The 24,705-nt window shown below is 44.1% G+C and overlaps 1 protein-coding gene across 1 annotated transcript; it reads right to left on the reverse strand.

Annotated features, from left to right (window-relative positions):
* Positions 1–1,933: 1,933 nt before the first annotated feature.
* On the reverse strand, positions 1,934–23,726 carry LOC123667604 (dynamin-like 120 kDa protein, mitochondrial). Its single transcript, XM_045601477.1, has 22 exons — positions 23,698–23,726; positions 22,903–23,122; positions 21,261–21,396; positions 19,184–19,300; positions 16,556–16,654; positions 16,170–16,321; positions 15,796–15,977; positions 15,531–15,641; positions 14,685–14,814; positions 14,370–14,468; positions 14,040–14,171; positions 13,758–13,903; positions 13,120–13,281; positions 12,068–12,261; positions 9,890–10,104; positions 7,788–7,929; positions 6,487–6,611; positions 6,008–6,096; positions 5,447–5,528; positions 2,965–3,099; positions 2,245–2,314; positions 1,934–2,093 (listed from the first exon to the last, which is right to left on the reverse strand). The coding sequence occupies exons 1-22, from the start codon at positions 23,724–23,726 to the stop codon at positions 2,029–2,031; spliced, it is 2,832 nt and encodes a 943-aa protein (XP_045457433.1). The 3' UTR covers positions 1,934–2,028.
* Between the last annotated feature and the right edge of the window lie 979 nt (positions 23,727–24,705).

A 24,705-nucleotide genomic window follows, 5' to 3' on the forward strand; every position in this document is an offset into this window, starting at 1 on the left:
CGGGGGTTGGAAGTTTGTATGAAAGTCCCATGATTTTGAAGTAAGAGACTTGAAATTTAAAATGTATGCTCTATAGATGGTGAGGAGGTCTCTAAACAATGTATCTTTAGAAATCAACTCCCTTTCGGGGTTAAAACGGGGGATGGTACATTGACTCATTCATCACGAAATCTCCGAAACTATAACAGCTACAAATTTGACGTTTGATAGGTAGGTTCCTTATAGAGCGTAAACATCGGCTAAGAACAAATTTTATGAAACTCGACCCCTAAGGGGGTGAAATGGGAGTTGCAAGTTTGTATAAACGTACTATGATTTTGAAGTAAGAGACTTGAAATTTAAAATATATGCTCTATAAATGATGAGAAAGTGTTGAAATAATGTATATTTAGAAATCAACTCCCTTTTTGGGTTAAAACGGGGGATGTTAGGTTGACCCACTCATCACGAAATCTCCGAAACTATAACACCTAGAAACTTGAAATTTGGCAGGTAGTTTTCTTATAGAGCGTAGACATCCGCTAAGAACGGATTTTACGAAACTCGATCCTTAAGGGGGTAAAACGGGGGTTGGAAGTTTGTATTAAAGTTCTATGTTTTTGAAGTAAGATGCTTGATATTTAAAATGTATGCTCTATAAATGATGAGAAGGTGTCCAAATAATGTATATTTAGAAATCAACTCCCTTTTTGGGTTAAAACGGGGGATGGTAGGTTGACTCACTCATCACGAAATCTCCGAAACTATAACACCTACAAACTTGAAATTTGGCAGGTAGGTTCCTTATAGAGCGTAGACATCCGCTAAGAATGGATTTTACAAATCTCGACCCCTAAGGGGATAAAACGGGGGTTGGTAGTTTGTATAAAATTCCTATGTTCTTGAAGTAAGAGACTTGAAATTTAAAATATATGCTTTATAGATGGTGAAAAGGTGTTCAAACAATGTATCTTTAGAAATCGACTCCCTTTTGGGGTTAAAACGGGGATGGTAGGTTGACTCACTCATCACGAAATCTCCGAAACTAGAATAGCCACAAACTTAAAGTTTGGCAGGTAGGTTCCTTATAGGGTGTAAACATCTGTTAAGACCGGCTTTTACAAAACTTGACCCTTAAGGGGATAAAACGGGGGTTGGAATTTTATATGAAAGTCTATGTTTTTGAGTAAGAGACTTGAAATTTAAAATGTATGCTCTATAGATTGTGAGGAGGTGTCCAAATAATGTATCGTAATCTATATATATAAAAGAGAAAGGTCACTGACTCACTCATCACGAGAACTCAAAAACCGCTGGGACCATCACGTGGTTTTTAATCCATCCAGGATGGACAAAGATGAAATTTGGTAGGTAGGTAGATTATAGTAAGTAGACGTCCGCTAAGAACAGATTTTGCGATATTCCACCGCTAAGATGGTTTAATTGGGGATTATAGTTTGTACGAAACATAAACAGCAGCTATAAGTTCGCCTGATAAGTTATTTATACTGCAGCCTGAAAATAAAGCTAAAAATGTGGTGTATAGAGAGGTTTTATAAAAATAACTATTAAATTATTCTAAATTGTGCCTTTTAAAAAGTTACTCAGTGTGACAAGCATTTCAAGTGACTGAAATAAAAAAAATAGTTTGCGTTAAACATCTTAATAGTAATGCATATCTTCATAACCACGCGAATGTAGTCGCGGGCAGTTAGTGTATTATAAAACAAAGTCCCCAAAAGCGTATGTGGTCGATTCCCTCAAAATCTACTGAACGGATTTTCATGCGGTTTCACCAATGGAGAGAGTGCTTCAAGAGGAAGGTTTACGGAATAACTAAGCCGATTTTGATGAAAGTTTCACTGGAAGTTTGCTGGTAAAACTTTGTGAAACACTGATTTCAACGCGGGCGAAGCCGCGGGCACAGCTAGTAATAGAAATAAAACCAAGTATGTTTTGTGCATGTTTTATTATAAATATAACTTAGACATAATTATCAACAATAATACATCGTAGCGAGCGAACAAACACCTACAATATACATTTACACTACTTCTCCTTGTTGAGGGCTTCTATAAACTCTTCTAACTTCTCTTGAACTTGTCTTACGCGTTCTGAAAATTACGAATATATGTATAACGTAAAAGAGGAATGGAATATTAGAAAAAAAAACTTTCGCGAAATTTAGAAAATTTATTTATTTTTGGAGGAGATTTTTTGGATTTTTTTGGAGCAAAGAAAATTTAGGAAATATACAAAACTCACTTAATTCTTCTGCAAGCTCTACGCGTCTTCCGGATAGAAGTTTCTTCTTTAGATCTGGATCTGCTGCCATCTTTAAAGAAAATAACAACCAGTATGAAAGAGTCTCTTGGAATTAAAAGTCAGGTTTGGGTAGTCAGAGTAAGAGTGGAACTGTTTTCGTTGTGTTAGAGAAGGCTTAAGATTAAACTGGGGCTTAACATTTGAGATGTCGTAAGAGTATTTGTGGCCAGTTCATTCGATATAATAAATATGGGTTAGTTGAATTACTAATTACTAAATTTATTATAAAATATAGAAGTTCAAGAATACGCCATAAAAACACTTGGAAAAAACTCATCATAGTGGAGGCCTGTACCAGAATGATGAGTCAGTCAATGGTACAATGTCAAGTGCCGGACACAGGTCCGCGCCAGCAGTGCGCGTGTGTCTGTGTGTCTGTATGTCTGTGTGTTTGTGTCTGTGTGTCTGTATGTCTGTGTCTCCCTCCTGTGTCTGTATGTCTGTGTCTGTATGTCTGTGTCTCCCTCCTGTGTCTGTATGTCTGTGTCTCCCTCCTGTGTCTGTATGTCTGTGTCTGTGCCTGTGTGTCTGTGCCTGTGTGTCTGTGTCTGTGTGTCTGTGTCTGTGTGTCTGTGCCTGTTTGTCTGTCTGTGCCTGTGTGTCTGTCTGTGTCTGTGCCTGTGTGCCTGTGCCTGTGTCTGTGCCCGTGTGTGCGCGCACCTCGTCGAGCACCTCCCGCAGCTCGCGGTCCAGGCGCGCCGCCTCCCGGTTGCAGATCTGCTGCCGCAGCGCGTTCGCGGACGCCCGCAGCGCTCCGTGCACGCGCCAGAACATCACCACCTCGCTGCACTCCTTCTGTGGGGGGAAAAGGGGGGTTCGGATTTATTTAATTTTATTAAACCCTTTGCATTAGTTGATTTTATAATTGATAATACCATTTGTTAAAAAAACTTCATTGACATAAAACTTATTATTATTACAAAAATTCGAGCCGGATGTTCAGACGAAATATCGTATTTCACAAACACTAATTTTAATGTTGGCGCACGATTGATATCAGCGTTTATATAACATATACATATACAACTTGTGGATAATTGGCGGAAATCAAATAATTTAAAGCTGTAGAACAAATTGCACTGTCGCACGTTGACACGCTCCCACCGTACAACCACATGCTGTAAATGCCAGCAACATTAAATGCTGAAATGTATTTAAATTTTTTACGAAATAATTTCCTGAGCTGCTGCAAAATTTATGACTGGAGACAAGGGAAGGAATGTGGCTGCAAAATGACGGGTGTCACGCGCATTTCGCTGTTCGGGTGCGGGAATATTTAAACGACTATATAAATATAGTAGTGTTTATGTGTGTGGTGGTGGTATAACTGTGTATATGTTTATGGTGGTGGTTGTATAATTTCTGATTTGTTACGTAACGTTTGTTTTTTTATTATTATTTATTTATTTTTTATTTAGATTTAATAGATTTTATTGGTAGGCAACTGACGTCAGTGACGTACTCGGCCTATGGTTTGGTTGAAAACCGGTGTCAGGTACCATTTTTACTATGGCAATCTGACTAATGCCGAACCGAACCAATTTGGCGCATTTCTGAGGCACGCGATAGTTTGAAGTGTGTAAGAGTAGTATGTGTATGTTGCTTGTATAGTCATTTTAAACTATTGTTCTTGTCTCTGGTTTGTGATCAAATAAACGTTTTTTTCTTTCTTTCTTTCTTTCTTTACACATACCCAGATAGGTGGATTGGGCGCTTGGGTCCAATTTTATGGCCCCCACGATCGCCTGACCTGAACCCCCTGGACTTTTTTATTGGGGATGCATTAAAGAAAAGGTTTATGATAAAGCAGTGTCAACAATCGAAGAATTGCGAACACGTGTGCAATTACCCGCTCGTGAAATTGAAGTAACAGGCTATGTACGCCGTATCAAAAGATCATTTATAAGGCGATGCCGACCCTGCATTGCTGCCAATGGAGGACATTTTCAACACTTAGTTTGATGTAATAAATGCATTTTTATAATAAAAACCTTTGTTTTTTTCTTTATCCTAACATTTAAGTGACACAAATGCTAATGACACAAAACGAACTTACCGAAAACGATAAGTTCTTTTGCTCCTACAAAGTATTTTTCCTTGTCAAGTACTAATTGTTGTACCTTTTTAGAAACTACACAATCTAAGCATTTTTTTAAATACTGGGCAATTCTAGTGCAGTACACTATTTTTTCACAATCAATGGTTAAATCTTGACAAAAAGTAACGACTAAAAATAAAAATAATTTCTAACGCTAATTTTCATAACTTTAGAATTAATGATGTCTGAAATAGTAATTTCATTAGATAGTACAAGTATTCCCGAGTAAAATAAAATAAAAAGTACACTAAAATACCTTTATTTGTAAAAATTATGACCAAATCACTAATCGCGGTAGATTTTTTTTGAAAAAACACAAAAATATTCACAATTTTCACAGTGTTGGCAACCCTGACATAAAAAGTACATTTTCTTGAAGCTCGACATCAGGGCTACCCCCAGTTAACGGATTATCCACTTTTTACGACACACCCTGTATATAGCTAGATCGGCAAACAAGCGTACGGCTCACCTGATGGTAAGCGATTACCGTAGCTTATAAACATCTACAACATTAGAAGCATCGCAAGCGCGTTGCCGGTCACCTTATGGTAAGCGATTACCGTAGCTTATAAACATCTACAACATTAGAAGCATCGCAAGCGCGTTGCCGGTCACCTTATGGTAAGCGATTACCGTAGCTTATAAACATCTACAACATTAGAAGCATCGCAAGCGCGTTGCCGGTCACCTTATGGTAAGCATAGCCTACAGACACTTGCAAAACCAGAGGCATCGTAAGAGTGTTGCCGACCGTACTCCCGATCCCTCACAGGAGCTCTGGTCACCTTACTCACCAACAGGAACGCAACACCGCTTGAAAGCAGTATTATTTAGTTGTGATCTTCTGCAAGGTCGAGGTACTTCCCCGGTCGGGCTGCGCCATATTTTGAGCAGGAAATTTCCTGCTGTGACCTATCTCAGTTATATATTTGCCTGAAGCTAGGGCTAACCTCTCATCTCCATTTTATTAGACTTAGGAGTTGATTACTTTTAAACTGACTTCCATCACCCGCTTAAAGCTTTCAAAACGTTGAAGCTTACCTCAGCTCCGTTCTGTTGACTGTACAGATAGAAGCTCTTCTTACAATCCCTGGCGCGAGCCTGAGCGCTCAGTAAGAAGTTTCTGTAAAAAAAAATGGGAGTTGAAAATCTGTATGGTATACCATAAAATACATTCTTGGTGAAATGTCGGGAATACAGCGTCCAGTAGTCACTTATTCTAAAATTCTTTGCAATCTGTGTATAAATTTTTGAATAATAATAGCGCGAAAGATATATTTTATATTTTATTGAATATGAGTGAGGCTTTGTGAGGCGATGAGGTTGGCCAAGCATTCGTCCCACCTGCCAGTAAGCGGATTCCGTAGCCTACACCAGAAGCATCGCAAGTGCGTTGCCGACCCTACCCCGACCCTGTACCTTAATCACAACAGGAAAAAGCAATGAGCACAGGATCACTTGAGTTGAGAGCAGTATGATTTAACTGTGAAATTCCATAAGATCGAGGAGTCGACGGCCTTCCCAAGTCCGGCTGCTCCATATTTTGCTTATATTGTGCCCTACCTCAATAAACTAGTTAGACAAAATCAATGTAAAGTATACCTAAGGTAGACGGGTTTCCATGTCTCTCGAATGTACTCGTTGTCGACTTCGATACCTCGCCGTCTCAAGTTGTCTCTGACCGCCACCACCTGCAATCGTTCAATCGTTGAAATAAATGTTTTGGTTATTTACTGTATGTCTGATTATTGTGAAACTTGTTCGTGAAAATTTGTAAAACAACATTGGTAAGTCAACAACATAAAAACTTTGGGATGGCAATAATCCCCCGTTTTATAATATTAGGTTAATGGACCCATTCTTGCATATACCGTTGTTTATTTCTTTATTATTAATTTGTCACAGACACAGTATTAGCATATATTACGAATTTGGTTGCAATTCATCAAGAGCGGGATATATTAAGAAGAGAAGATTGGCAAGAGAATTGAGAGAAAGATCGAAGAGAAGTTAAGAAGAAGGGAAAAGAGAGAAGTGAGATAAGGGATAGATATGAAGGGAGTGTGTGAGAAAGAGTATACCTCATCGTAGGTTAAGCTGGGTCGGCTGGTGCCCAGCTGCTCGAGCTCGGCTCGAACCTGCGCCCGCCTGGATTGATCCTCACTGGGACTGCGCCAGCGGAGCCAGCGCTCGCTTAGACCCGGCCCTGGAGATATGATTGAACCACCGTGCTTAGGTAAAGGGCATAAACCATTTTTAACAATTATTGTAAAATTTTGAAGCCATTACATTGCGCTATGTTTAAAAATAGAATGTATTAATAAACCTACTACCTACCTACTACCGTTTATAAAGTCAAGTACCGTTTTGAAAGTTCAAACAAATCCAAACATTTGAAAATAATTTTCACAGATTTCAGAGAGAAGTAAATGTCTAGAATCGTCTCGTGAGTGAGTGATGAACTTAATATCAGATTGCATATGACTATTTTCTTTTCAATATCAATTGCTCAGTCATTTGTTCTGTCATTCATTTGCTCGCTCTAGGTCCTAGGAGGCCGTCCATAAAATACTTTCGCAAATATGAGAGATGAAGGACTAGATGTGACAATGTGGTAATAGAAAGACATTCCCACAGACCTAGAAGATATAGTTTCAAAATAAGAAAAAATTAACATTAAACTTAGGGATCAAGCTTTGTGACTTCAATTTTGTTAGAGGACCGCTTTAAGAGTGATACGGGGGGGGGGGGGGGGGTTGAGAATTTCAAAATTTGACATTCCGTATGAGCAGCGCGCCGTCCATGAGCTCCACGGCCGCGTCCCAGTCCGCGCAGCTCCACGTCCAGCCAGCTCCCCCCCACCCCACTCACCCGTGAGCTCCCGCAGCTGTCGCTCGGCGGCCTGCAGGCGCTCCCGCAGCGCGCCGTCCATGAGCTCCACGGCCGCGTCCCAGTCCGCGCAGCTCCACGTCCAGCCAGCTCCCCCCCACCCCACTCACCCGTGAGCTCCCGCAGCTGTCGCTCGGCGGCCTGCAGGCGCTCCCGCAGCGCGCCGTCCATGAGCTCCACGGCCGCGTCCCAGTCCGCGCAGCTCCACGTCCAGCCAGCTCCCCCCCACCCCACTCACCCGTGAGCTCCCGCAGCTGTCGCTCGGCGGCCTGCAGGCGCTCCCGCAGCGCGCCGTCCATGAGCTCCACGGCCGCGTCCCAGTCCGCGCAGCTCCACGTCCAGCCAGCTCCCCCCCCCCCCACTCACCCGTGAGCTCCCGCAGCTGTCGCTCGGCGGCCTGCAGGCGCTCCCGCAGCGCGCCGTCCATGAGCTCCACGGCCGCGTCCCAGTCCGCGCAGCTCCACGTCCAGCCAGCTCCCCCCACCCCACTCACCCGTGAGCTCCCGCAGCTGTCGCTCGGCGGCCTGCAGGCGCTCCCGCAGCGCGCCGTCCATGAGCTCCACGGCCGCGTCCCAGTCCGCGCGCGAGCGCACGCAGCCGTCCTGCAGCGCCGTCAGCTGCAGCACGCGCAGCACCTGCCGCACACACGTGTGAGAGAGAGAGCTGTATGTACACGCATGTGAGAGAGAGACTTGCATATGCACACATGCGTGAAAGAATACAACATAGAATACATATAACATAGCATATTACACTCATTGCCGAAGATTCTTTGGTCGTCGGTAGCCACTTAACACAAGGTGGTCCCCCACATTCACTCACATATTATGTGTAGGAACTCACACCGCACCCACCCACTGGAACTTCCCCCGCACCCCCTCGCGCACGCACACACACACGCACGCACGCACGCACACTCACGTCGAGCGCGCGCTCCTCCCAGTGGTGCCGCGCCAGCGCCTCGTCCACGGCGGCGCGCTTGACGGGCTCGTACACGGGGTCGGAGTGGCCCGCCTCCACACACACACACACACACTCACGTCGAGCGCGCGCTCCTCCCAGTGGTGCCGCGCCAGCGCCTCGTCCACGGCGGCGCGCTTGACGGGCTCGTACACGGGGTCGGAGTGGCCCGCCCCCACACACACACACACACACTCACGTCGAGCGCGCGCTCCTCCCAGTGGTGCCGCGCCAGCGCCTCGTCCACGGCGGCGCGCTTGACGGGCTCGTACACGGGGTCGGAGTGGCCCGCCTCCACACACACACACACACACTCACGTCGAGCGCGCGCTCCTCCCAGTGGTGCCGCGCCAGCGCCTCGTCCACGGCGGCGCGCTTGACGGGCTCGTACACGGGGTCGGAGTGGCCCGCCTCCACACACACACACACACACTCACGTCGAGCGCGCGCTCCTCCCAGTGGTGCCGCGCCAGCGCCTCGTCCACGGCGGCGCGCTTGACGGGCTCGTACACGGGGTCGGAGTGGCCCGCCTCCACACACACACACACACACTCACGTCGAGCGCGCGCTCCTCCCAGTGGTGCCGCGCCAGCGCCTCGTCCACGGCGGCGCGCTTGACGGGCTCGTACACGGGGTCGGAGTGGCCCGCCTCCACACACACACACACACACTCACGTCGAGCGCGCGCTCCTCCCAGTGGTGCCGCGCCAGCGCCTCGTCCACGGCGGCGCGCTTGACGGGCTCGTACACGGGGTCGGAGTGGCCCGCCTCCACACACACACACACACACACTCACGTCGAGCGCGCGCTCCTCCCAGTGGTGCCGCGCCAGCGCCTCGTCCACGGCGGCGCGCTTGACGGGCTCGTACACGGGGTCGGAGTGGCCCGCCTCCACACACACACACACACACTCACGTCGAGCGCGCGCTCCTCCCAGTGGTGCCGCGCCAGCGCCTCGTCCACGGCGGCGCGCTTGACGGGCTCGTACACGGGGTCGGAGTGGCCCGCCTCCACACACACACACACACACACTCACGTCGAGCGCGCGCTCCTCCCAGTGGTGCCGCGCCAGCGCCTCGTCCACGGCGGCGCGCTTGACGGGCTCGTACACGGGGTCGGAGTGGCCCGCCTCCACACACACACACACACACTCACGTCGAGCGCGCGCTCCTCCCAGTGGTGCCGCGCCAGCGCCTCGTCCACGGCGGCGCGCTTGACGGGCTCGTACACGGGGTCGGAGTGGCCCGCCTCCACACACACACACACACACACTCACGTCGAGCGCGCGCTCCTCCCAGTGGTGCCGCGCCAGCGCCTCGTCCACGGCGGCGCGCTTGACGGGCTCGTACACGGGGTCGGAGTGGCCCGCCTCCACACACACACACACACACTCACGTCGAGCGCGCGCTCCTCCCAGTGGTGCCGCGCCAGCGCCTCGTCCACGGCGGCGCGCTTGACGGGCTCGTACACGGGGTCGGAGTGGCCCGCCTCCACACACACACACACACACTCACGTCGAGCGCGCGCTCCTCCCAGTGGTGCCGCGCCAGCGCCTCGTCCACGGCGGCGCGCTTGACGGGCTCGTACACGGGGTCGGAGTGGCCCGCCTCCACACACACACACACACACACTCACGTCGAGCGCGCGCTCCTCCCAGTGGTGCCGCGCCAGCGCCTCGTCCACGGCGGCGCGCTTGACGGGCTCGTACACGGGGTCGGAGTCGCCCGCCCGCGCCAGCAGCGCCTCGAACTCGTCCCGCAGCGCCCGGCGGCCCGCCTCCACCGCCGAGGCGGCCAGCTCCCCCTCCGCCCACTCGCGGAGTTTGATGTCCACCGATGTGTTGAATTTGTCTGCGCAGACACAAAGGACATGTTTACGAATCGATTTTAAATCGACATATCGCCACAGATACCACAAAATCCGGCTCAAGGAATGTATACCTCATATGTCAAATAAAATGAATCAGTACATTTACAAGATAATAAATTGACATATATCTGATAGGTTGCCTAAGAAAATCGCGCCCAAAAAACGTTAATAAATCAATTAGGTTAACAATTGAAAAAGGTAAGTTAATTCTGCATAAACCTAAGGCTAGAATTTAAAGGAGTTTCAGACGGGGATAACTGTCTTTAACATTGTATATTTCCTGATTACAAACACCAGACATTAAAGGTCCAGTTATACGCTCCTAATAAGGTAGCGAAAAAGAAAATTAAAAATAGCTTTTACGAAAACCCTAAATGAAAAAATTGACATCCTGTATAAGTCCATTAATGTGATAGGAGATTTTAGTAGCCAAATTGGCCAACGAGGTCAACGAAAATAAAATACTTGGACCCTATACAACCGGTAAGCGAAACGATAATGGGCAAAGATTGATATACTACGCGTTTAAAAAGAATTTACATATTACGAATACGTTTTAAAAAAGAAAACCTAAAAGAAAATGGACGTAGGAATCTCCCAACGGCCAAATAAGAAATGAGATAGATTTGAAACATCATATAACTGGATTGGAAGGAATTTGGTATAAATGATAATGGAGCATTACTAAACCATGCAAAAATCGCAGATTATCTTATATCAGGGAGGTAAAAATAGGAGTACAAATAGTTGGAGTATATAGGTGGAGGAGTTTGGATCTTTGAATCTCTTATGTATATATTATCTTGCATTAGTACTGATTTATTATCATAAAACCTATGAGATTTGATGACATTAGATTTTAATTAATATGCAAAATATATGAATTAAATACATTCTTGAAATACTTTACTATATCTAGGTGTTTTAAGCAAATATTTACGAAAAACTATTTTTTTTACACTAGTGACCCAATTTTATCTTCCAACTATAATATAAAACATAAATAATTATAGAACGATGTTTAAGTTTCAGAGTCTAAACTAATGACCACATATTGCAATAAATACATCAAATTAAATATAATACTACACTCCTTTTGGGGCAGTCAGGTAATAAGAACTTTGAGATACAACTAATTGTACGGCAAGTCTTCTGAAATCTTACTTAAATCGATATCGTATGGGTCTAGCCATATCGTGGTAGTCCGATTGCTGTCCTCAGGTTTATATTTGACATGGCGAGGAACAGGCAGAGCTGGCAGAAAATTGGATACATTCTTTAACTACAGTGTAAAACTCTAAAAAATGGAGTAACTCTACTCATTGATAATTCATTTGAAGCTAGGAAAAAAAAATAACAGAATAACATAAACTAAATTGGCTTTGGACTGTTTCGGTTAATCTTGATAAGGTAAAGTCATATAGTTATGTTATAAGATGTCGCATTGGCGTATCGGTTACGGTACTGGATTATGGCTGTTGCGGGTTCAATTTCTGCACATGACATACGTTTGGTATTGGTCATACAAGTGTGTTTCCGGATTGTCGACAAAGGAGTTAAATCTAGTGGGTTTGTATCAGAAGCTTAGTCAGCTGATCTGGGGCTAGATGCCAGATTGTTGGTTACGGGTCGTCCACTTATAACAGGAGATTCGAAAGAGGGGGGGAGACGTTACTTGATATTATAAGGGGGGTGTAAGGATGTAAGGTGGGGGGGGGGTTATATTGAGATATTGCGTGTATTTTTCACGAGTTTTTGTAGTCATAAAAAAAAATCCCGACTTTTGGGCATCGGTAGTCTAAAACCTCTCTAAGCATCAGCAAGGGCGAGTACGGACCCAGCGGCGCGCGCGGCGGGTCAGTAGGGCTCACCCACGTCGTGCGCGACGAGAACGAATGTGAACGAATGGACTACAACCACTAGCGGCGGGTCAGTAGGACTCACCCACGTCGAGCGCGGCGTGCGCGGCGGCCGGCAGGTAGATGCCGGCGAACACGCGCTCGGCGGCGGCGGCCCACAGCGCGGCGGCCAGGCGCCGCTCCCAGTCGGCGGCGGGCACGGCCGACAGCTCGGCCGACTGGTCCAGCAGCTCGGCGCGCGCGCGCTCGAACAGCTCGTCGCGGTCCAGCTCGCGCTGCCTAGGGGGGGGGGGTTATGTCACTAGGTCGGCAAACGAGCGTACGGCTCACCTGATGGCAAGCGATTACCGTAGCCTATAGACGCCTGCGACACCAGAAGCATCGCAAGCGCGTTGCCGACCCAATCCAGGAGCTCTGGTCACCTTACTTGTTTCTTACGCTTCTACGCGGGAACTACTTATCGTCAAACTTTGTACACAACTCAACTGAGGTAGGGCACAGCAGGAATTTCTTGCTCAAAATACGGAGCAGCCCGACTGGGGTAGTACCTCGAACCTTACAGAAGACCACATCTAAATAATACAGTTTTCAAGCAGTATTGTGTTCCTGTTGGTGAATAAGGTGACCAGAGCTCCTGGGGGGAATGGAGATTGGGTCGGCAACGCGCTTTCGATGCTTCTGGTGTTGCAGGCGTCTATAAACTACGGTAATCTCTTACCATCAAGTGAGCCGTACGCTTGTTTGCCGACCTAGTAATATATATAAAAAAAAAACATATCTTGGAGGTATTAGAAGTGACATAGGATACTTTTGGGTATCCCTACCGTGCCTCGGAGAGCACGTTAAGCCGTCGGTCCCGGTTGTTATCATGTACACCTGATAGCGATCGTTATTCATAATGGAGAATATATCCGCCAACCCGCATTTGAGCAGCGTGGTGGATTAAGCTCTGATCCTTCTCCTACATGGGGAAAGGGGCCTATGCCCAGTATTGGGATATTACAGGCTGAAGCGATAGGATACTTTTATCTAAAAAAAAATACATTACGAGCGAAGCCGCGGGTAAAAGCTAGTAGGCTGTTAAACAACCAACTAGATCAACCCAGTTTAAAACTACCCATAATAATTTCAACATACCTCGGGAAAGTGTTCTTCCACTCGGTCTCCAGATTGAATCTCATGGCCTTGAAGGCATCTGCCTGCTGTTCCACAGAGTCCCGGACCATTCTCCAGAAACAATCGGCCACTCCCATCGCCAGGTTGCGTGTCGTTACTTGCGCTGCCGCAACCATTCCCGCCCTGGGAATATAAAATTATATTTTGGTACTAATTTGTACCCAAAAAGTAGGACTTAATAATCAGAATTAGAAGGTAAAACTAGTTGTTTAACGTTTGTCACATGATTTAAAACGGTTATAAGAAATCTGCATATTTCAGAACACTATAATTTAAAAACTTTGGTTAACATTTCTCTTAATAGGAGATTGAGTCCAATAATAGGACCAGAAAGTAGGTCAGGAAGGTTTAGTAGGTGACTTTATTTAATATGGGTTTCACAAGCAATATTTTACATCACATTATATAGTCTTGTGAGGAATGGTTACACCAATTTACAAGGTCTTTTACTTCAGGAGAATATTTAATTTGGTCAGTTTAGACTAAACTATATTGGAAATTACAAGGTATCTTTATCAGAAGGATACTTGAATTGTCAAAGTTTTTGAGATGGCAGTTTGTTTGAAATTTGCTGGTTTTTGAGTCATTAAAATACTAACTTGAAAAGTTTGGATGAACTGAAAAATCTCTCTTCGTATTCTCGAATGCTTTGTATTGAGTCATCTTTTCGGCTTCGTCCAGTAACTACTGCGTAGTACCCGAGTGCCTTCATTGGAAACAGTTTACCTTCCAAGATGCGACGTATCTGTTGAAAAAAACAACAACTGTCCTAATTTTATGGAAACGACAACGGGCACAATCACAACATTCCTAAGATATTCTAGAACTGTCAACAATACTACAACTATATTTCTAACAATAAGTCTAGATCTTCAGCTTACCCGATTAGGATTGGCCAGATTTTCCTCAGCGAGATCAACTTTAGTAAGAACAAATATGGTCCTTTTCCCTTGCGGGTCACATGATGCCACTAAATCTGTAACATTGCTTCGTTCAGCGTCCACTGAGCCGTCCTGGAAAAACAAGTATTGTTCACGATTTGTGCTGTAAATGTTTGTCGGCTGAGAAAATGACTTTTTTGTAAAGATTGTTTTGGTTGAACTGTGTTAGAAAACTAACAAGTTGCATTTAATTACTTGTGTTGTACTTGTTGGCCGTTGTTAAAATTCCAAAACAAGATTCCAAACAAAGAAATTATGTTATGCACTAACCTGTATACAAAGTATTATAGCGTTGGGGTTGTCCATGTACTGCTTGGTCATTTGCTTGATAGCTTCTCTAGTGTCTGCAGCCATGTCCACTGTTTGGGTCTGAAAGCAGAAGTTTACAATACACATGTTCTCTTTTAATTTTATTATGTTGTCTAAATTTGACATGACTGACTTTTACACGTCCACCTCACCTCAAATGACCTTAGTCCTTGAAAGTAAGCTGATGTCTTTGAATCATTATTAGCTGAGGCGTTAAACCCATAGTACCTAGACTTGATCCAGAATATCCATCAGGATATAGAGATCAGTACTCACGGAGATGACGCCCGGCAGGTCCACGAGCACCATGCGCGGCAGGCCGGGCCCGCGCACCGACATGGCGATCACGTCCGTGGAGACGGTTCTTCCCCCGCGCACACTGGTGCGCATGCGCATCTCTACTTCCCTGCGCAAATAATCACGCAGACACTTGTGAGCCTTGTGGAAACTTATAACGATCTACGATTTTAGTCGATTTCTACAATATAACGCAATTATGTTAAAAAAATGTGTAACCAAAAGGACCAAAGGAGGAAAAGTGAATTTTTCTATATTTCACAGTTCAAAATTTATTAATTTATTGGTTATTATTAAAATAAAATATTTGTAAAAAAATATCATCTAAAATCCAAATTCACGTAGGTAAACAACATCATTTTGCACCTGAAAAACTAAAGTAAGTTTGGAGCCAAGTATTACTTAATTCTCTCGCGGTATTTATATGACCAAGTTGAACGTTGTTTGTATGATTTTGTTTGAGTGTCTTATTCACGTTTACAGGTAAAAGTTATTTGACAATTTTTTTAAAGTTATCTGCATATAAGTATGGAGTAACATATAGAATGCAATATGTGAGGTCATTGATAAAAATATTGAAATGTATAGGTCCCAAATGTGACCCCTAAGGAAAGCCTGAGGTAATTTTGAATATCTTGGACTTCCACCAACCACAAAGCCACGACAAAAAATGCTCGATTATCTAGATACGAGTTAAGCCAATGAAGTATTGACCAAGAAAAGTCATACAATAACAGTTCTTGAACTGAAATACGATCACACCTCGTCTAAGACTGCTGAAATCGATAAAAATAAATATTGTTTACAATTTTAATTTGTACTCACTTGCGAAGATCTGCGAGATCCGATTCCTTGTTGAGATCAAATTCACGGGACGAATCATTGAACTGCGCGACATGGTAGGGGCCTTCCGACAAAGTCACTTTTACTGGTGCTCTGAAAACAAGATACTATGGATTTATTCTGTATATCTAGCAATTGGTTCATTAGGATTTTTTTTTTGTCTTTCTGCCAACTCACAATCAAAACTTCGAGTAAGCCGTACCTGGGTTCCAGTCATACCTCAAAAAATGTCATAGTCTAGACTCACCTTGTACACATTTCACCAGCTCCTCGAGGGAAGATCCTGGCCTGTGCGATCATTTCTAACACGGATGTTTTTCCTGCAGATTGATCACCCACAACTACTACCCGGGGTAAGCGACCTGCCTCCCCAGCCTCCCAGCCAGCTAATTCATCCAGTACAGCTGAATACATGTCGATGAGGGAACGCTGCAATAACACCAGAGTATTTTTATCCAGTATCCTTTAGATGTGCATTTTGATTGAATTTTGATTTAAAGAAAATTTATGGCATTTACAAGTTCGACGGCAGATTTCGTGATATAATTTTGTAGGTCTAAACGAGGATTTCGGATATATGTGTGGATATATTGAGGATTGTTCAAATTATGAAGTACATACCTTCATTTTTCTGGTCGGTGGTTGCCTTCCCTGCCTTAGCAACATATTTTGCTGTCTTAGTTCTCTATTCTCCTGTTCCAGACGTTGCAACTCTCTTTGATAGCGAGCTTGAAGTGACAGCACTTCTTGTTGTAACGCATGAACTCTCTTCTCTGTGTTTAAGATATATGTGGAATATCTTTAATCATTTATAGACTCAAATAGCACCATAAGTGACTAAAATACTTTAGTGCATTCAAATGTAATATAATCATAACCTATCAGGATCTGTTCATAAATTTCACTTGGCCCTAAATTTAAACTCTAACATACATAACATGTGTCAAAATATCTAGAGGCACCCAATAATTAAGGTTTTGATATCATTAGATAAAATATTTACTTACCGTATGCCGCTTTTTCCTCAAACGCAACTTGAGCTTGACCCGTTGATGTTGTAGGGGCTGGTTTACTTTGTAAATTATTGACGATTGTTGGCGCTGGTTCTGTAGATAGAGAATTAATACTTTTGTTAATTGTATATGATTTACAGAGTTAGAATTTTAGATTTAAATATCTTTTAATGTCTTATCGTTATTCAAATAACAACCTGGATTAACCTGGTTTTTGTTACAATATGTATTGACGAAGATAATTAAAAAAAAATCTGAGTTTTGTAGATTTCCGCATTCTGATTGTTGGTAATCGAAAAGTTAGCGGTGCTTGGTTGCCTCATCTTAACTATCCCGAGAGTTCGTATAAGGTTGGGATGATGGCTAAGGTGTGCGCATTTACCGATGGCGCTGGTCTGGCTGCTGACGGCGGCGGGTGTGACCTAGCATGCAGGTTGTGCGTGGTGCCCAGCTCGCACTCACCGATGGCGCTGGTCTGGCTGCTGACGGCGGCGGGTGTGACCTAGCATGCAGGTTGTGCGTGGTGCCCAGCTCGCACTCACCGATGGCGCTGGTCTGGCTGCTGACGGCGGCGGGTGTGACCTAGCATGCAGGTTGTGCGTGGTGCCCAGCTCGCACTCACCGATGGCGCTGGTCTGGCTGCTGACGGCGGCGGGTGTGACCTAGCATGCAGGTTGTGCGTGGTGCCCAGCTCGCACTCACCGATGGCGCTGGTCTGGCTGCTGACGGCGGCGGGTGTGACCTAGCATGCAGGTTGTGCGTGGTGCCCAGCTCGCACTCACCGATGGCGCTGGTCTGGCTGCTGACGGCGGCGGGTGTGACCTAGCATGCAGGTTGTGCGTGGTGCCCAGCTCGCACTCACCGATGGCGCTGGTCTGGCTGCTGACGGCGGCGGGTGTGACCTAGCATGCAGGTTGTGCGTGGTGCCCAGCTCGCACTCACCGATGGCGCTGGTCTGGCTGCTGACGGCGGCGGGTGTGACCTAGCATGCAGGTTGTGCGTGGTGCCCAGCTCGCATTCACCGATGGCGCTGGTCTGGCTGCTGACGGCGGCGGGTGTGACCTAGCATGCAGGTTGTGCGTGGTGCCCAGCTCGCACTCACCGATGGCGCTGGTCTGGCTGCTGACGGCGGCGGGTGTGACCTAGCATGCAGGTTGTGCGTGGTGCCCAGCTCGCACTCACCGATGGCGCTGGTCTGGCTGCTGACGGCGGCGGGTGTGACCTAGCATGCAGGTTGTGCGTGGTGCCCAGCTCGCACTCACCGATGGCGCTGGTCTGGCTGCTGACGGCGGCGGGTGTGACCTAGCATGCAGGTTGTGCGTGGTGCCCAGCTCGCACTCACCGATGGCGCTGGTCTGGCTGCTGACGGCGGCGGGTGTGACCTAGCATGCAGGTTGTGCGTGGTGCCCAGCTCGCACTCACCGATGGCGCTGGTCTGGCTGCTGACGGCGGCGGGTGTGACCTAGCATGCAGGTTGTGCGTGGTGCCCAGCTCGCACTCACCGATGGCGCTGGTCTGGCTGCTGACGGCGGCGGGTGTGACCTAGCATGCAGGTTGTGCGTGGTGCCCAGCTCGCACTCACCGATGGCGCTGGTCTGGCTGCTGACGGCGGCGGGTGTGACCTAGCATGCAGGTTGTGCGTGGTGCCCAGCTCGCACTCACCGATGGCGCTGGTCTGGCTGCTGACGGCGGCGGGTGTGACCTAGCATGCAGGTTGTGCGTGGTGCCCAGCTCGCACTCACCGATGGCGCTGGTCTGGCTGCTGACGGCGGCGGGTGTGACCTAGCATGCAGGTTGTGCGTGGTGCCCAGCTCGCATTCACCGATGGCGCTGGTCTGGCTGCTGACGGCGGCGGGTGTGACCTAGCATGCAGGTTGTGCGTGGTGCCCAGCTCGCACTCACCGATGGCGCTGGTCTGGCTGCTGACGGCGGCGGGTGTGACCTAGCATGCAGGTTGTGCGTGGTGCCCAGCTCGCACTCACCGATGGCGCTGGTCTGGCTGCTGACGGCGGCGGGTGTGACCTAGCATGCAGGTTGTGCGTGGTGCCCAGCTCGCACTCACCGATGGCGCTGGTCTGGCTGCTGACGGCGGCGGGTGTGACCTAGCATGCAGGTTGTGCGTGGTGCCCAGCTCGCACTCACCGATGGCGCTGGTCTGGCTGCTGACGGCGGCGGGTGTGACCTAGCATGCAGGTTGTGCGTGGTGCCCAGCTCGCACTCACCGATGGCGCTGGTCTGGCTGCTGACGGCGGCGGGTGTGACCTAGCATGCAGGTTGTGCGTGGTGCCCAGCTCGCACTCACCGATGGCGCTGGTCTGGCTGCTGACGGCGGCGGGTGTGACCTAGCATGCAGGTTGTGCGTGGTGCCCAGCTCGCACTCACCGATGGCGCTGGTCTGGCTGCTGACGGCGGCGGGTGTGACCTAGCATGCAGGTTGTGCGTGGTGCCCAGCTCGCACTCACCGATGGCGCTGGTCTGGCTGCTGACGGCGGCGGGTGTGACCTAGCATGCAGGTTGTGCGTGGTGCCCAGCTCGCACTCACCGATGGCGCTGGTCTGGCTGCTGACGGCGGCGGGTGTGACCTAGCATGCAGGTTGTGCGTGGTGCCCAGCTCGCACTCACCGATGGCGCTGGTCTGGCTGTTGACGGCGGCAGCGGCGACCGCGTCCTCGTAGCGCTGCGCCAGCCAGCCGCGCAGTTCGGCGGCGCGCGCCAGCCCCGCCTCGCGCAGGCGCGGATCTGAGGTCAGCGACAGCGTCAGTTGACCTAGCGACACATTGCGTCAGCCTACCGTGTCTCAGATCGTCACTGACTGACTCTGATCATTTGGGAAACTTAGTGATTTGAAAGCAGGAATATTCCAGGACATTACATTTAAATGGCAATAAGAATATTTGTAATAGGGAGAGTATATTTGAAGTTCATAAGTCTTGTGATAAATGCTCAGCGTCCGCTTAATGTGTCTGAGATCGTCACTGACTTTGATCATTTAGGAAACAATAAATTGAAGGTAGTATTTGAAAAAGAATAGGTATAGAAGATTGTGTTTGAAGTATACGAGTTTTGTAATATATGGGCAGGGTCAGTTGGCCTAGCGACACATTTTGTCAAACTACTGTCTATCACCTCACTCACTGATTCTTAACACTTGGGATACTTAGTTAGTTTGAGACTACTCCATTGAACCACTGTTCTGGTGTAGTGGTGTGTGACATGTTCGCACTTAAACACTGGCTATTACCATTTGGAGTGGATATTTGTCATCATCTGCCTGCCCTTATCCAACTTATGTAGGGCCTTATTCCACTTATGTAGGGTCTGCACTACATGTTTCCTCTTCCATTCCTCTCTATTATTCGTCACTTCAGAGCTTACTCCATTCTTTCTCATGTCCTCACTCACACAAACTATCCATCCCTTTTTTGGACTGCCGATCACTCTTCGTCCTTCGACATTTATTCTTAACATTCTTTTACCAATATAGCGCTCATCCTTACCCCTCATTACATGCCTATAACACGCTAACCTACTGCTTCTGATTTTCTGTTTTGTGAATATTTTTCTCAGTACAAATATTACTTTCTGGTTTAAATGTCTGTCCTTGTGGATCTCCTCACAGTGCCCTTGGAGAGCACGTTAAGCTGTCAGTCTCGATTGTTTATCTGATAATGATCATTACTAGTACAGAATATATCCGCCAACCCGCAGCGGAGCAGCGTGGCAGATTAAGCTATGATCCTTCTCTTACATGAAGAAATAGGCCTATGCCCTGCAGTGGGATGTTACTGACTGAATCAAATAAATGCACAAGGTCAGTTCATGATCCGGCGACTTTATATGCGGACTGACTCTGCTCACTTGGGATACTTTAGGACCTTATGTTAAAATGATGGAGAGTCTGGTCGAGTACATAAATAAAGTGATAAATGCTCACTGTATGACTTGGTATTAAATTTTAATGGGGGTTAGAATATTCGAGAAAGAATGTGGAAAGGTATGTTTGAAGTGCATTAATTTCGTGATAAATGTTCAAGGTCAGAAGAGTATCGACAGAGTCAGTTACAGACAGAGTTAGAGTCGATACTCTTCTGACCTTACACGCTAACTGAATCTGCTTACTTGGGACACTTAAGGACACTGTTTATATGACGGTTGGAATATTCGAGAAAAAATATGGAAGAATATGTTTTTAGTGGATAAATCTTGTGATAAATGCTCAGGGTCAGTCGATCTAATGACACACGCTGTCGTCTTTTGACTAAAACCGCTAGTCCAGTGGTCATTTTATATATTGATTTATAATACTCAACTTTATTTATGCTTAAATGCTTAAAGTAAAATGGAAAAGACATAATAATAATTCACGTTATTCTAATATCAACAACGTAAGAATTTTCAAAAGAGTACTCAAAAAAAAGTTTAAATTGTTTGAAACACCACTTATAGGTTAGCAGGATTTGAGTCAAACAACAACAGACTAATTTATGATACAGATACTACAATATTCACTTATTGCGTTATTTGCAATTTAATGAAGATAACACTATAATGAAAAACATAAATAAAAGGCTATTGAAATAAAAAGTCTTGACATAAACAAATAATCAATCATTATTGAAACAACTTGATCTGTATGCTTTTGTTTCAGTCAAACCGGCCCATTATGTAAGATTATAGCCACATATAAAAGATTCCTTACCTATTTGTAATTGATCTCCGATCATATCTTTGGCATTGATGAGGGTAGTAGTAAATTTGTCCCACTGTTCGTTGTCGGGGAGCAAATCATTCAACCATCCCATGTCTGGCAAACCGTCTTTCCATTCGGCATATTTCTAGAAATGTATTTACGAGTTTTAAAAATTTATAACAATTAATATTTTATTATTATAACGTTATATAAATTTTTACAGTATTTTAAAATTTAACATAATAAGTGGTTCTTTTGTATTATTAAGTTTGTGTGTCTATGAATTTATAAAAAAAAGGTATTAAATATATTAAATTCTATTAAAACAGTAAATTTTTATTGACATAGAGTTTGTATAGTCATATTACATTTAAGCTTCTGCTAAGAATTCTTTAAAAAAAAAAACATTTTGTTTATAATCTTTTTGCTACTTGTAAAGACATTCGAGGCTGAGGAACTCAAGTATACCTACTGCTCGATTTGTTTATTTGTAAGTTGATACGTGTGTTATTACTGTCACAACATTAATGAGGCAGAGTTACCTGTATTGTTAAGGTCATGCACACTAACAGAGCTACTTTAAGAATAAAAGTTCAGTTTGATATCCATATTTCTGAATGTGGACCATATAATCCATTTATTTACTTAATTTATAGATCAAATGTATTTCTTAGGAATTATTTGGATATTTTTATAGATCTTCTTTTAACGGCCATCAATAAATTACGTGAAATATTAGAGGGTCCACAAAGTATGATATATTTTGTCAAGGAGTGGAGGGGTCCAAAATTTGTGACATCACATAATATATTAAAAAATTAAGTTGAAACGGATGTTTCAATTTACTAAACAATAATGAATGGGTGTAAAATGGCGAAATATACGATATCACACAAGGATCTGATAAATATGACCATCTGTGACAAGGACAGGAAAGGGTAAAAAAATTGTGTGATGCAATTTATGGATGATCCCATAAAGGGTGAGGGGATCGAGTTTTTGTAAGCTGTTACAGTTCGTTACAGGAACAGGAGGTGGTTTTTTGAACAACACGTTACATAACATTGTCTTTATATAAATAAAAAATGCTGGGAAATTAAAATCTTCTAAGTTGGCAACCCTTATTGTTTACATTTTATGGGGAAGTCCCTTAATTCCAAATTAAGTAACTGTTTATGACACTACATGTTGTTTATAAAATAAAAATCTCATGTTTTATCTATTATTACTGTATAATATTTCAAACAGCAACAAAGGTTTGAGTGTTTCATAATGTTCCACGATATGAAGAAGGGTAGGGGCCTTACAGAAAATATTGAAAATTGGGGAGGATCAAAAATATTCAACACTTGCATTACTTTTTAATAATTAGTATATTATTAATACTTGAATGCCAAAATAATTTAGAAATAGAATACAGATATTTTGGTTTTGAAATTTTTTAAACATTTTTATTTTGTATGCACCCTTAAGTACCTATTTAGTTATAATTGTTAATTCTTTGATGATAAATTTTCTGACTATTGATTATTTTGTAATAATAAAGTTCATTTTTACATATACATAACTTGTGCCATTTTACTGCTGGACAGGCAACTTAATGGCTATGTTTTTAGAGTTTCATTTCCATTTGACGAAACTATACCATTACCTTATTCAAAGTCATGCCGCCTCCAACAGCACCTCCGAGCACTAAATATCTTATTTTAAGCATCCCCCGCACGGCACGAGCTACCAGCATGCCATACTTTCTTCTCGGTATATGATTAGGATCAATTGGTTTATGAAGAAGTAAACTACGGCCAGTGTATATTGAAAAGGCTACAGCCCTTTTGTCTACGACTGTGAAGGAAGGCTTTTTCAGAGATGATCTGAAATGTAAGAAAATTTAAAATTTACTTTAAATTAGAGTTCTAAAAATAAATTATGAAATAGAATATATAAAAAACTTAGTAAAATATTTAGTTATTTAGTTAATTATTGAATGTTTTACAAGTAAATAAATATTTTTAACAAAAACACACTGCAGTTGTCAACACTAACAGCAGTAAACATATTTCTAGTATAGTTTTTTGAATACGTACATAAGGATACATTTGAACTGAATGTGAGAATGTGAAATGAAAAAAAAATGTTTGAAACAAAATAACTAATCTGGAGTGAAAAGTAGGGTAACTACAAACTAAACCAAGGGTCAATAGAATTATAGATATTAATAATATTATACTGACAAAATCAAATGAAACCAAGGTTGCTAAAATTGTCATTAAGTATATAAAATTCTGCTTATAATACATTACACGTAAAAACCATGGCTGTATAAATAACAATATTTACAATATACAATTGTTTCTATTCTAATCCAATAAGAAGTTATTATGAATTACTCATTGGTATTATTAGAATTATAAACATGTATTTTAGCATGTAAATTTGTTTGTATTACCTCATACGATGATTCAGTATTCTCGACATGATGTTGGTAGGTTTTAATTAATATATTAAGGGTTAAATAGTATCGAATTATTGATATGTTTTAAAACATACTACTGCAGGTTAAACTTTTTAACCCCAACAAGTTCATAACCTATGCCGGTATGACAATGAAAAATCGAGATAAATAACAAATCACTTATTATAAAAGATTAAACAATTAAAGTAAATATATTACACAATCAACGTGTAAATCATTATGGATCACTTCATATTTTGAAAATTTGACAAATCAGTGACTGATAGCAAGGGCAAAATTTTTCATTTTCTTCGACGTTTCGTTTTACTCTTACATGGGTCATGGGCGATGGGACTATTACATGGGACTTGTTTTGTAATTTTTTTAACTATTTTTTAATACACAAATAATTAAAGTAAATAATATAAATAACAAAGTGATAATTAAGTATTAATTTTAACAATAATATTTTTTATTAGAAATAAAATTTAAGCAATGGCAACTTCCTAATTAGAAAAACGTCAAAATGGTCTGATTCGCTTTTAGCTGTAGTGTTTGATAAATTTACGTAAAAATAAATCGCTATTTTTTTTTCTTCGAACGTAACCACAGCTATCGTGACTGTAAAATAATTTAGTGTCTAGTGTTTTAAAGATTTAGTGGTGTGTGATAAAATGACCTCTATAGTTTGATGACATCTCATCGAAATTTCGCTTTGTGAGTATACCGAGATACCGTGGTGGCCCATGTCAAGGCTGGGCGGTATTTATTCATCATTAATTAATGGAGCGGTAGGGTTTTCGACCAGGAAGCGATGATATCACTGTCGGTGCTTTGAACTTTTATCTGCAATGTGGAAAAATCGTCTGCATTCTGATCTGTAGGGCTTCCTTAGTGTTATTTTTAGCTCGTTCGCTACGTAAATGTAAGTCTCTCGGGTTTGCGTTAAACGAATGTTTATAAAGAGCCTTTTATAGTTTATGTTGTTTTAGTTCATTACGA

This window comes from Melitaea cinxia, chromosome 28, assembly GCF_905220565.1.
Source record: "Melitaea cinxia chromosome 28, ilMelCinx1.1, whole genome shotgun sequence".
NCBI classification, from domain to species: domain Eukaryota; kingdom Metazoa; phylum Arthropoda; class Insecta; order Lepidoptera; family Nymphalidae; genus Melitaea; species Melitaea cinxia.

Bases quoted from the DNA above. Each gene is read 5' to 3' on its own strand.
- LOC123667604 (XM_045601477.1), bottom strand. From the start codon at position 23,726: ATGTCGAGAATACTGAATCATCGTATGAG. The intron at 6,097-6,486 runs GTATACTCTTTC...GAACGATTGCAG, and splicing joins CCAGCTTAACCTACGATGAG to GTGGTGGCGGTCAGAGACAA. The intron at 3,100-5,446 runs GTAAGCTTCAAC...TTCCCCCCACAG, and splicing joins GTCAACAGAACGGAGCTGAG to AAGGAGTGCAGCGAGGTGGT.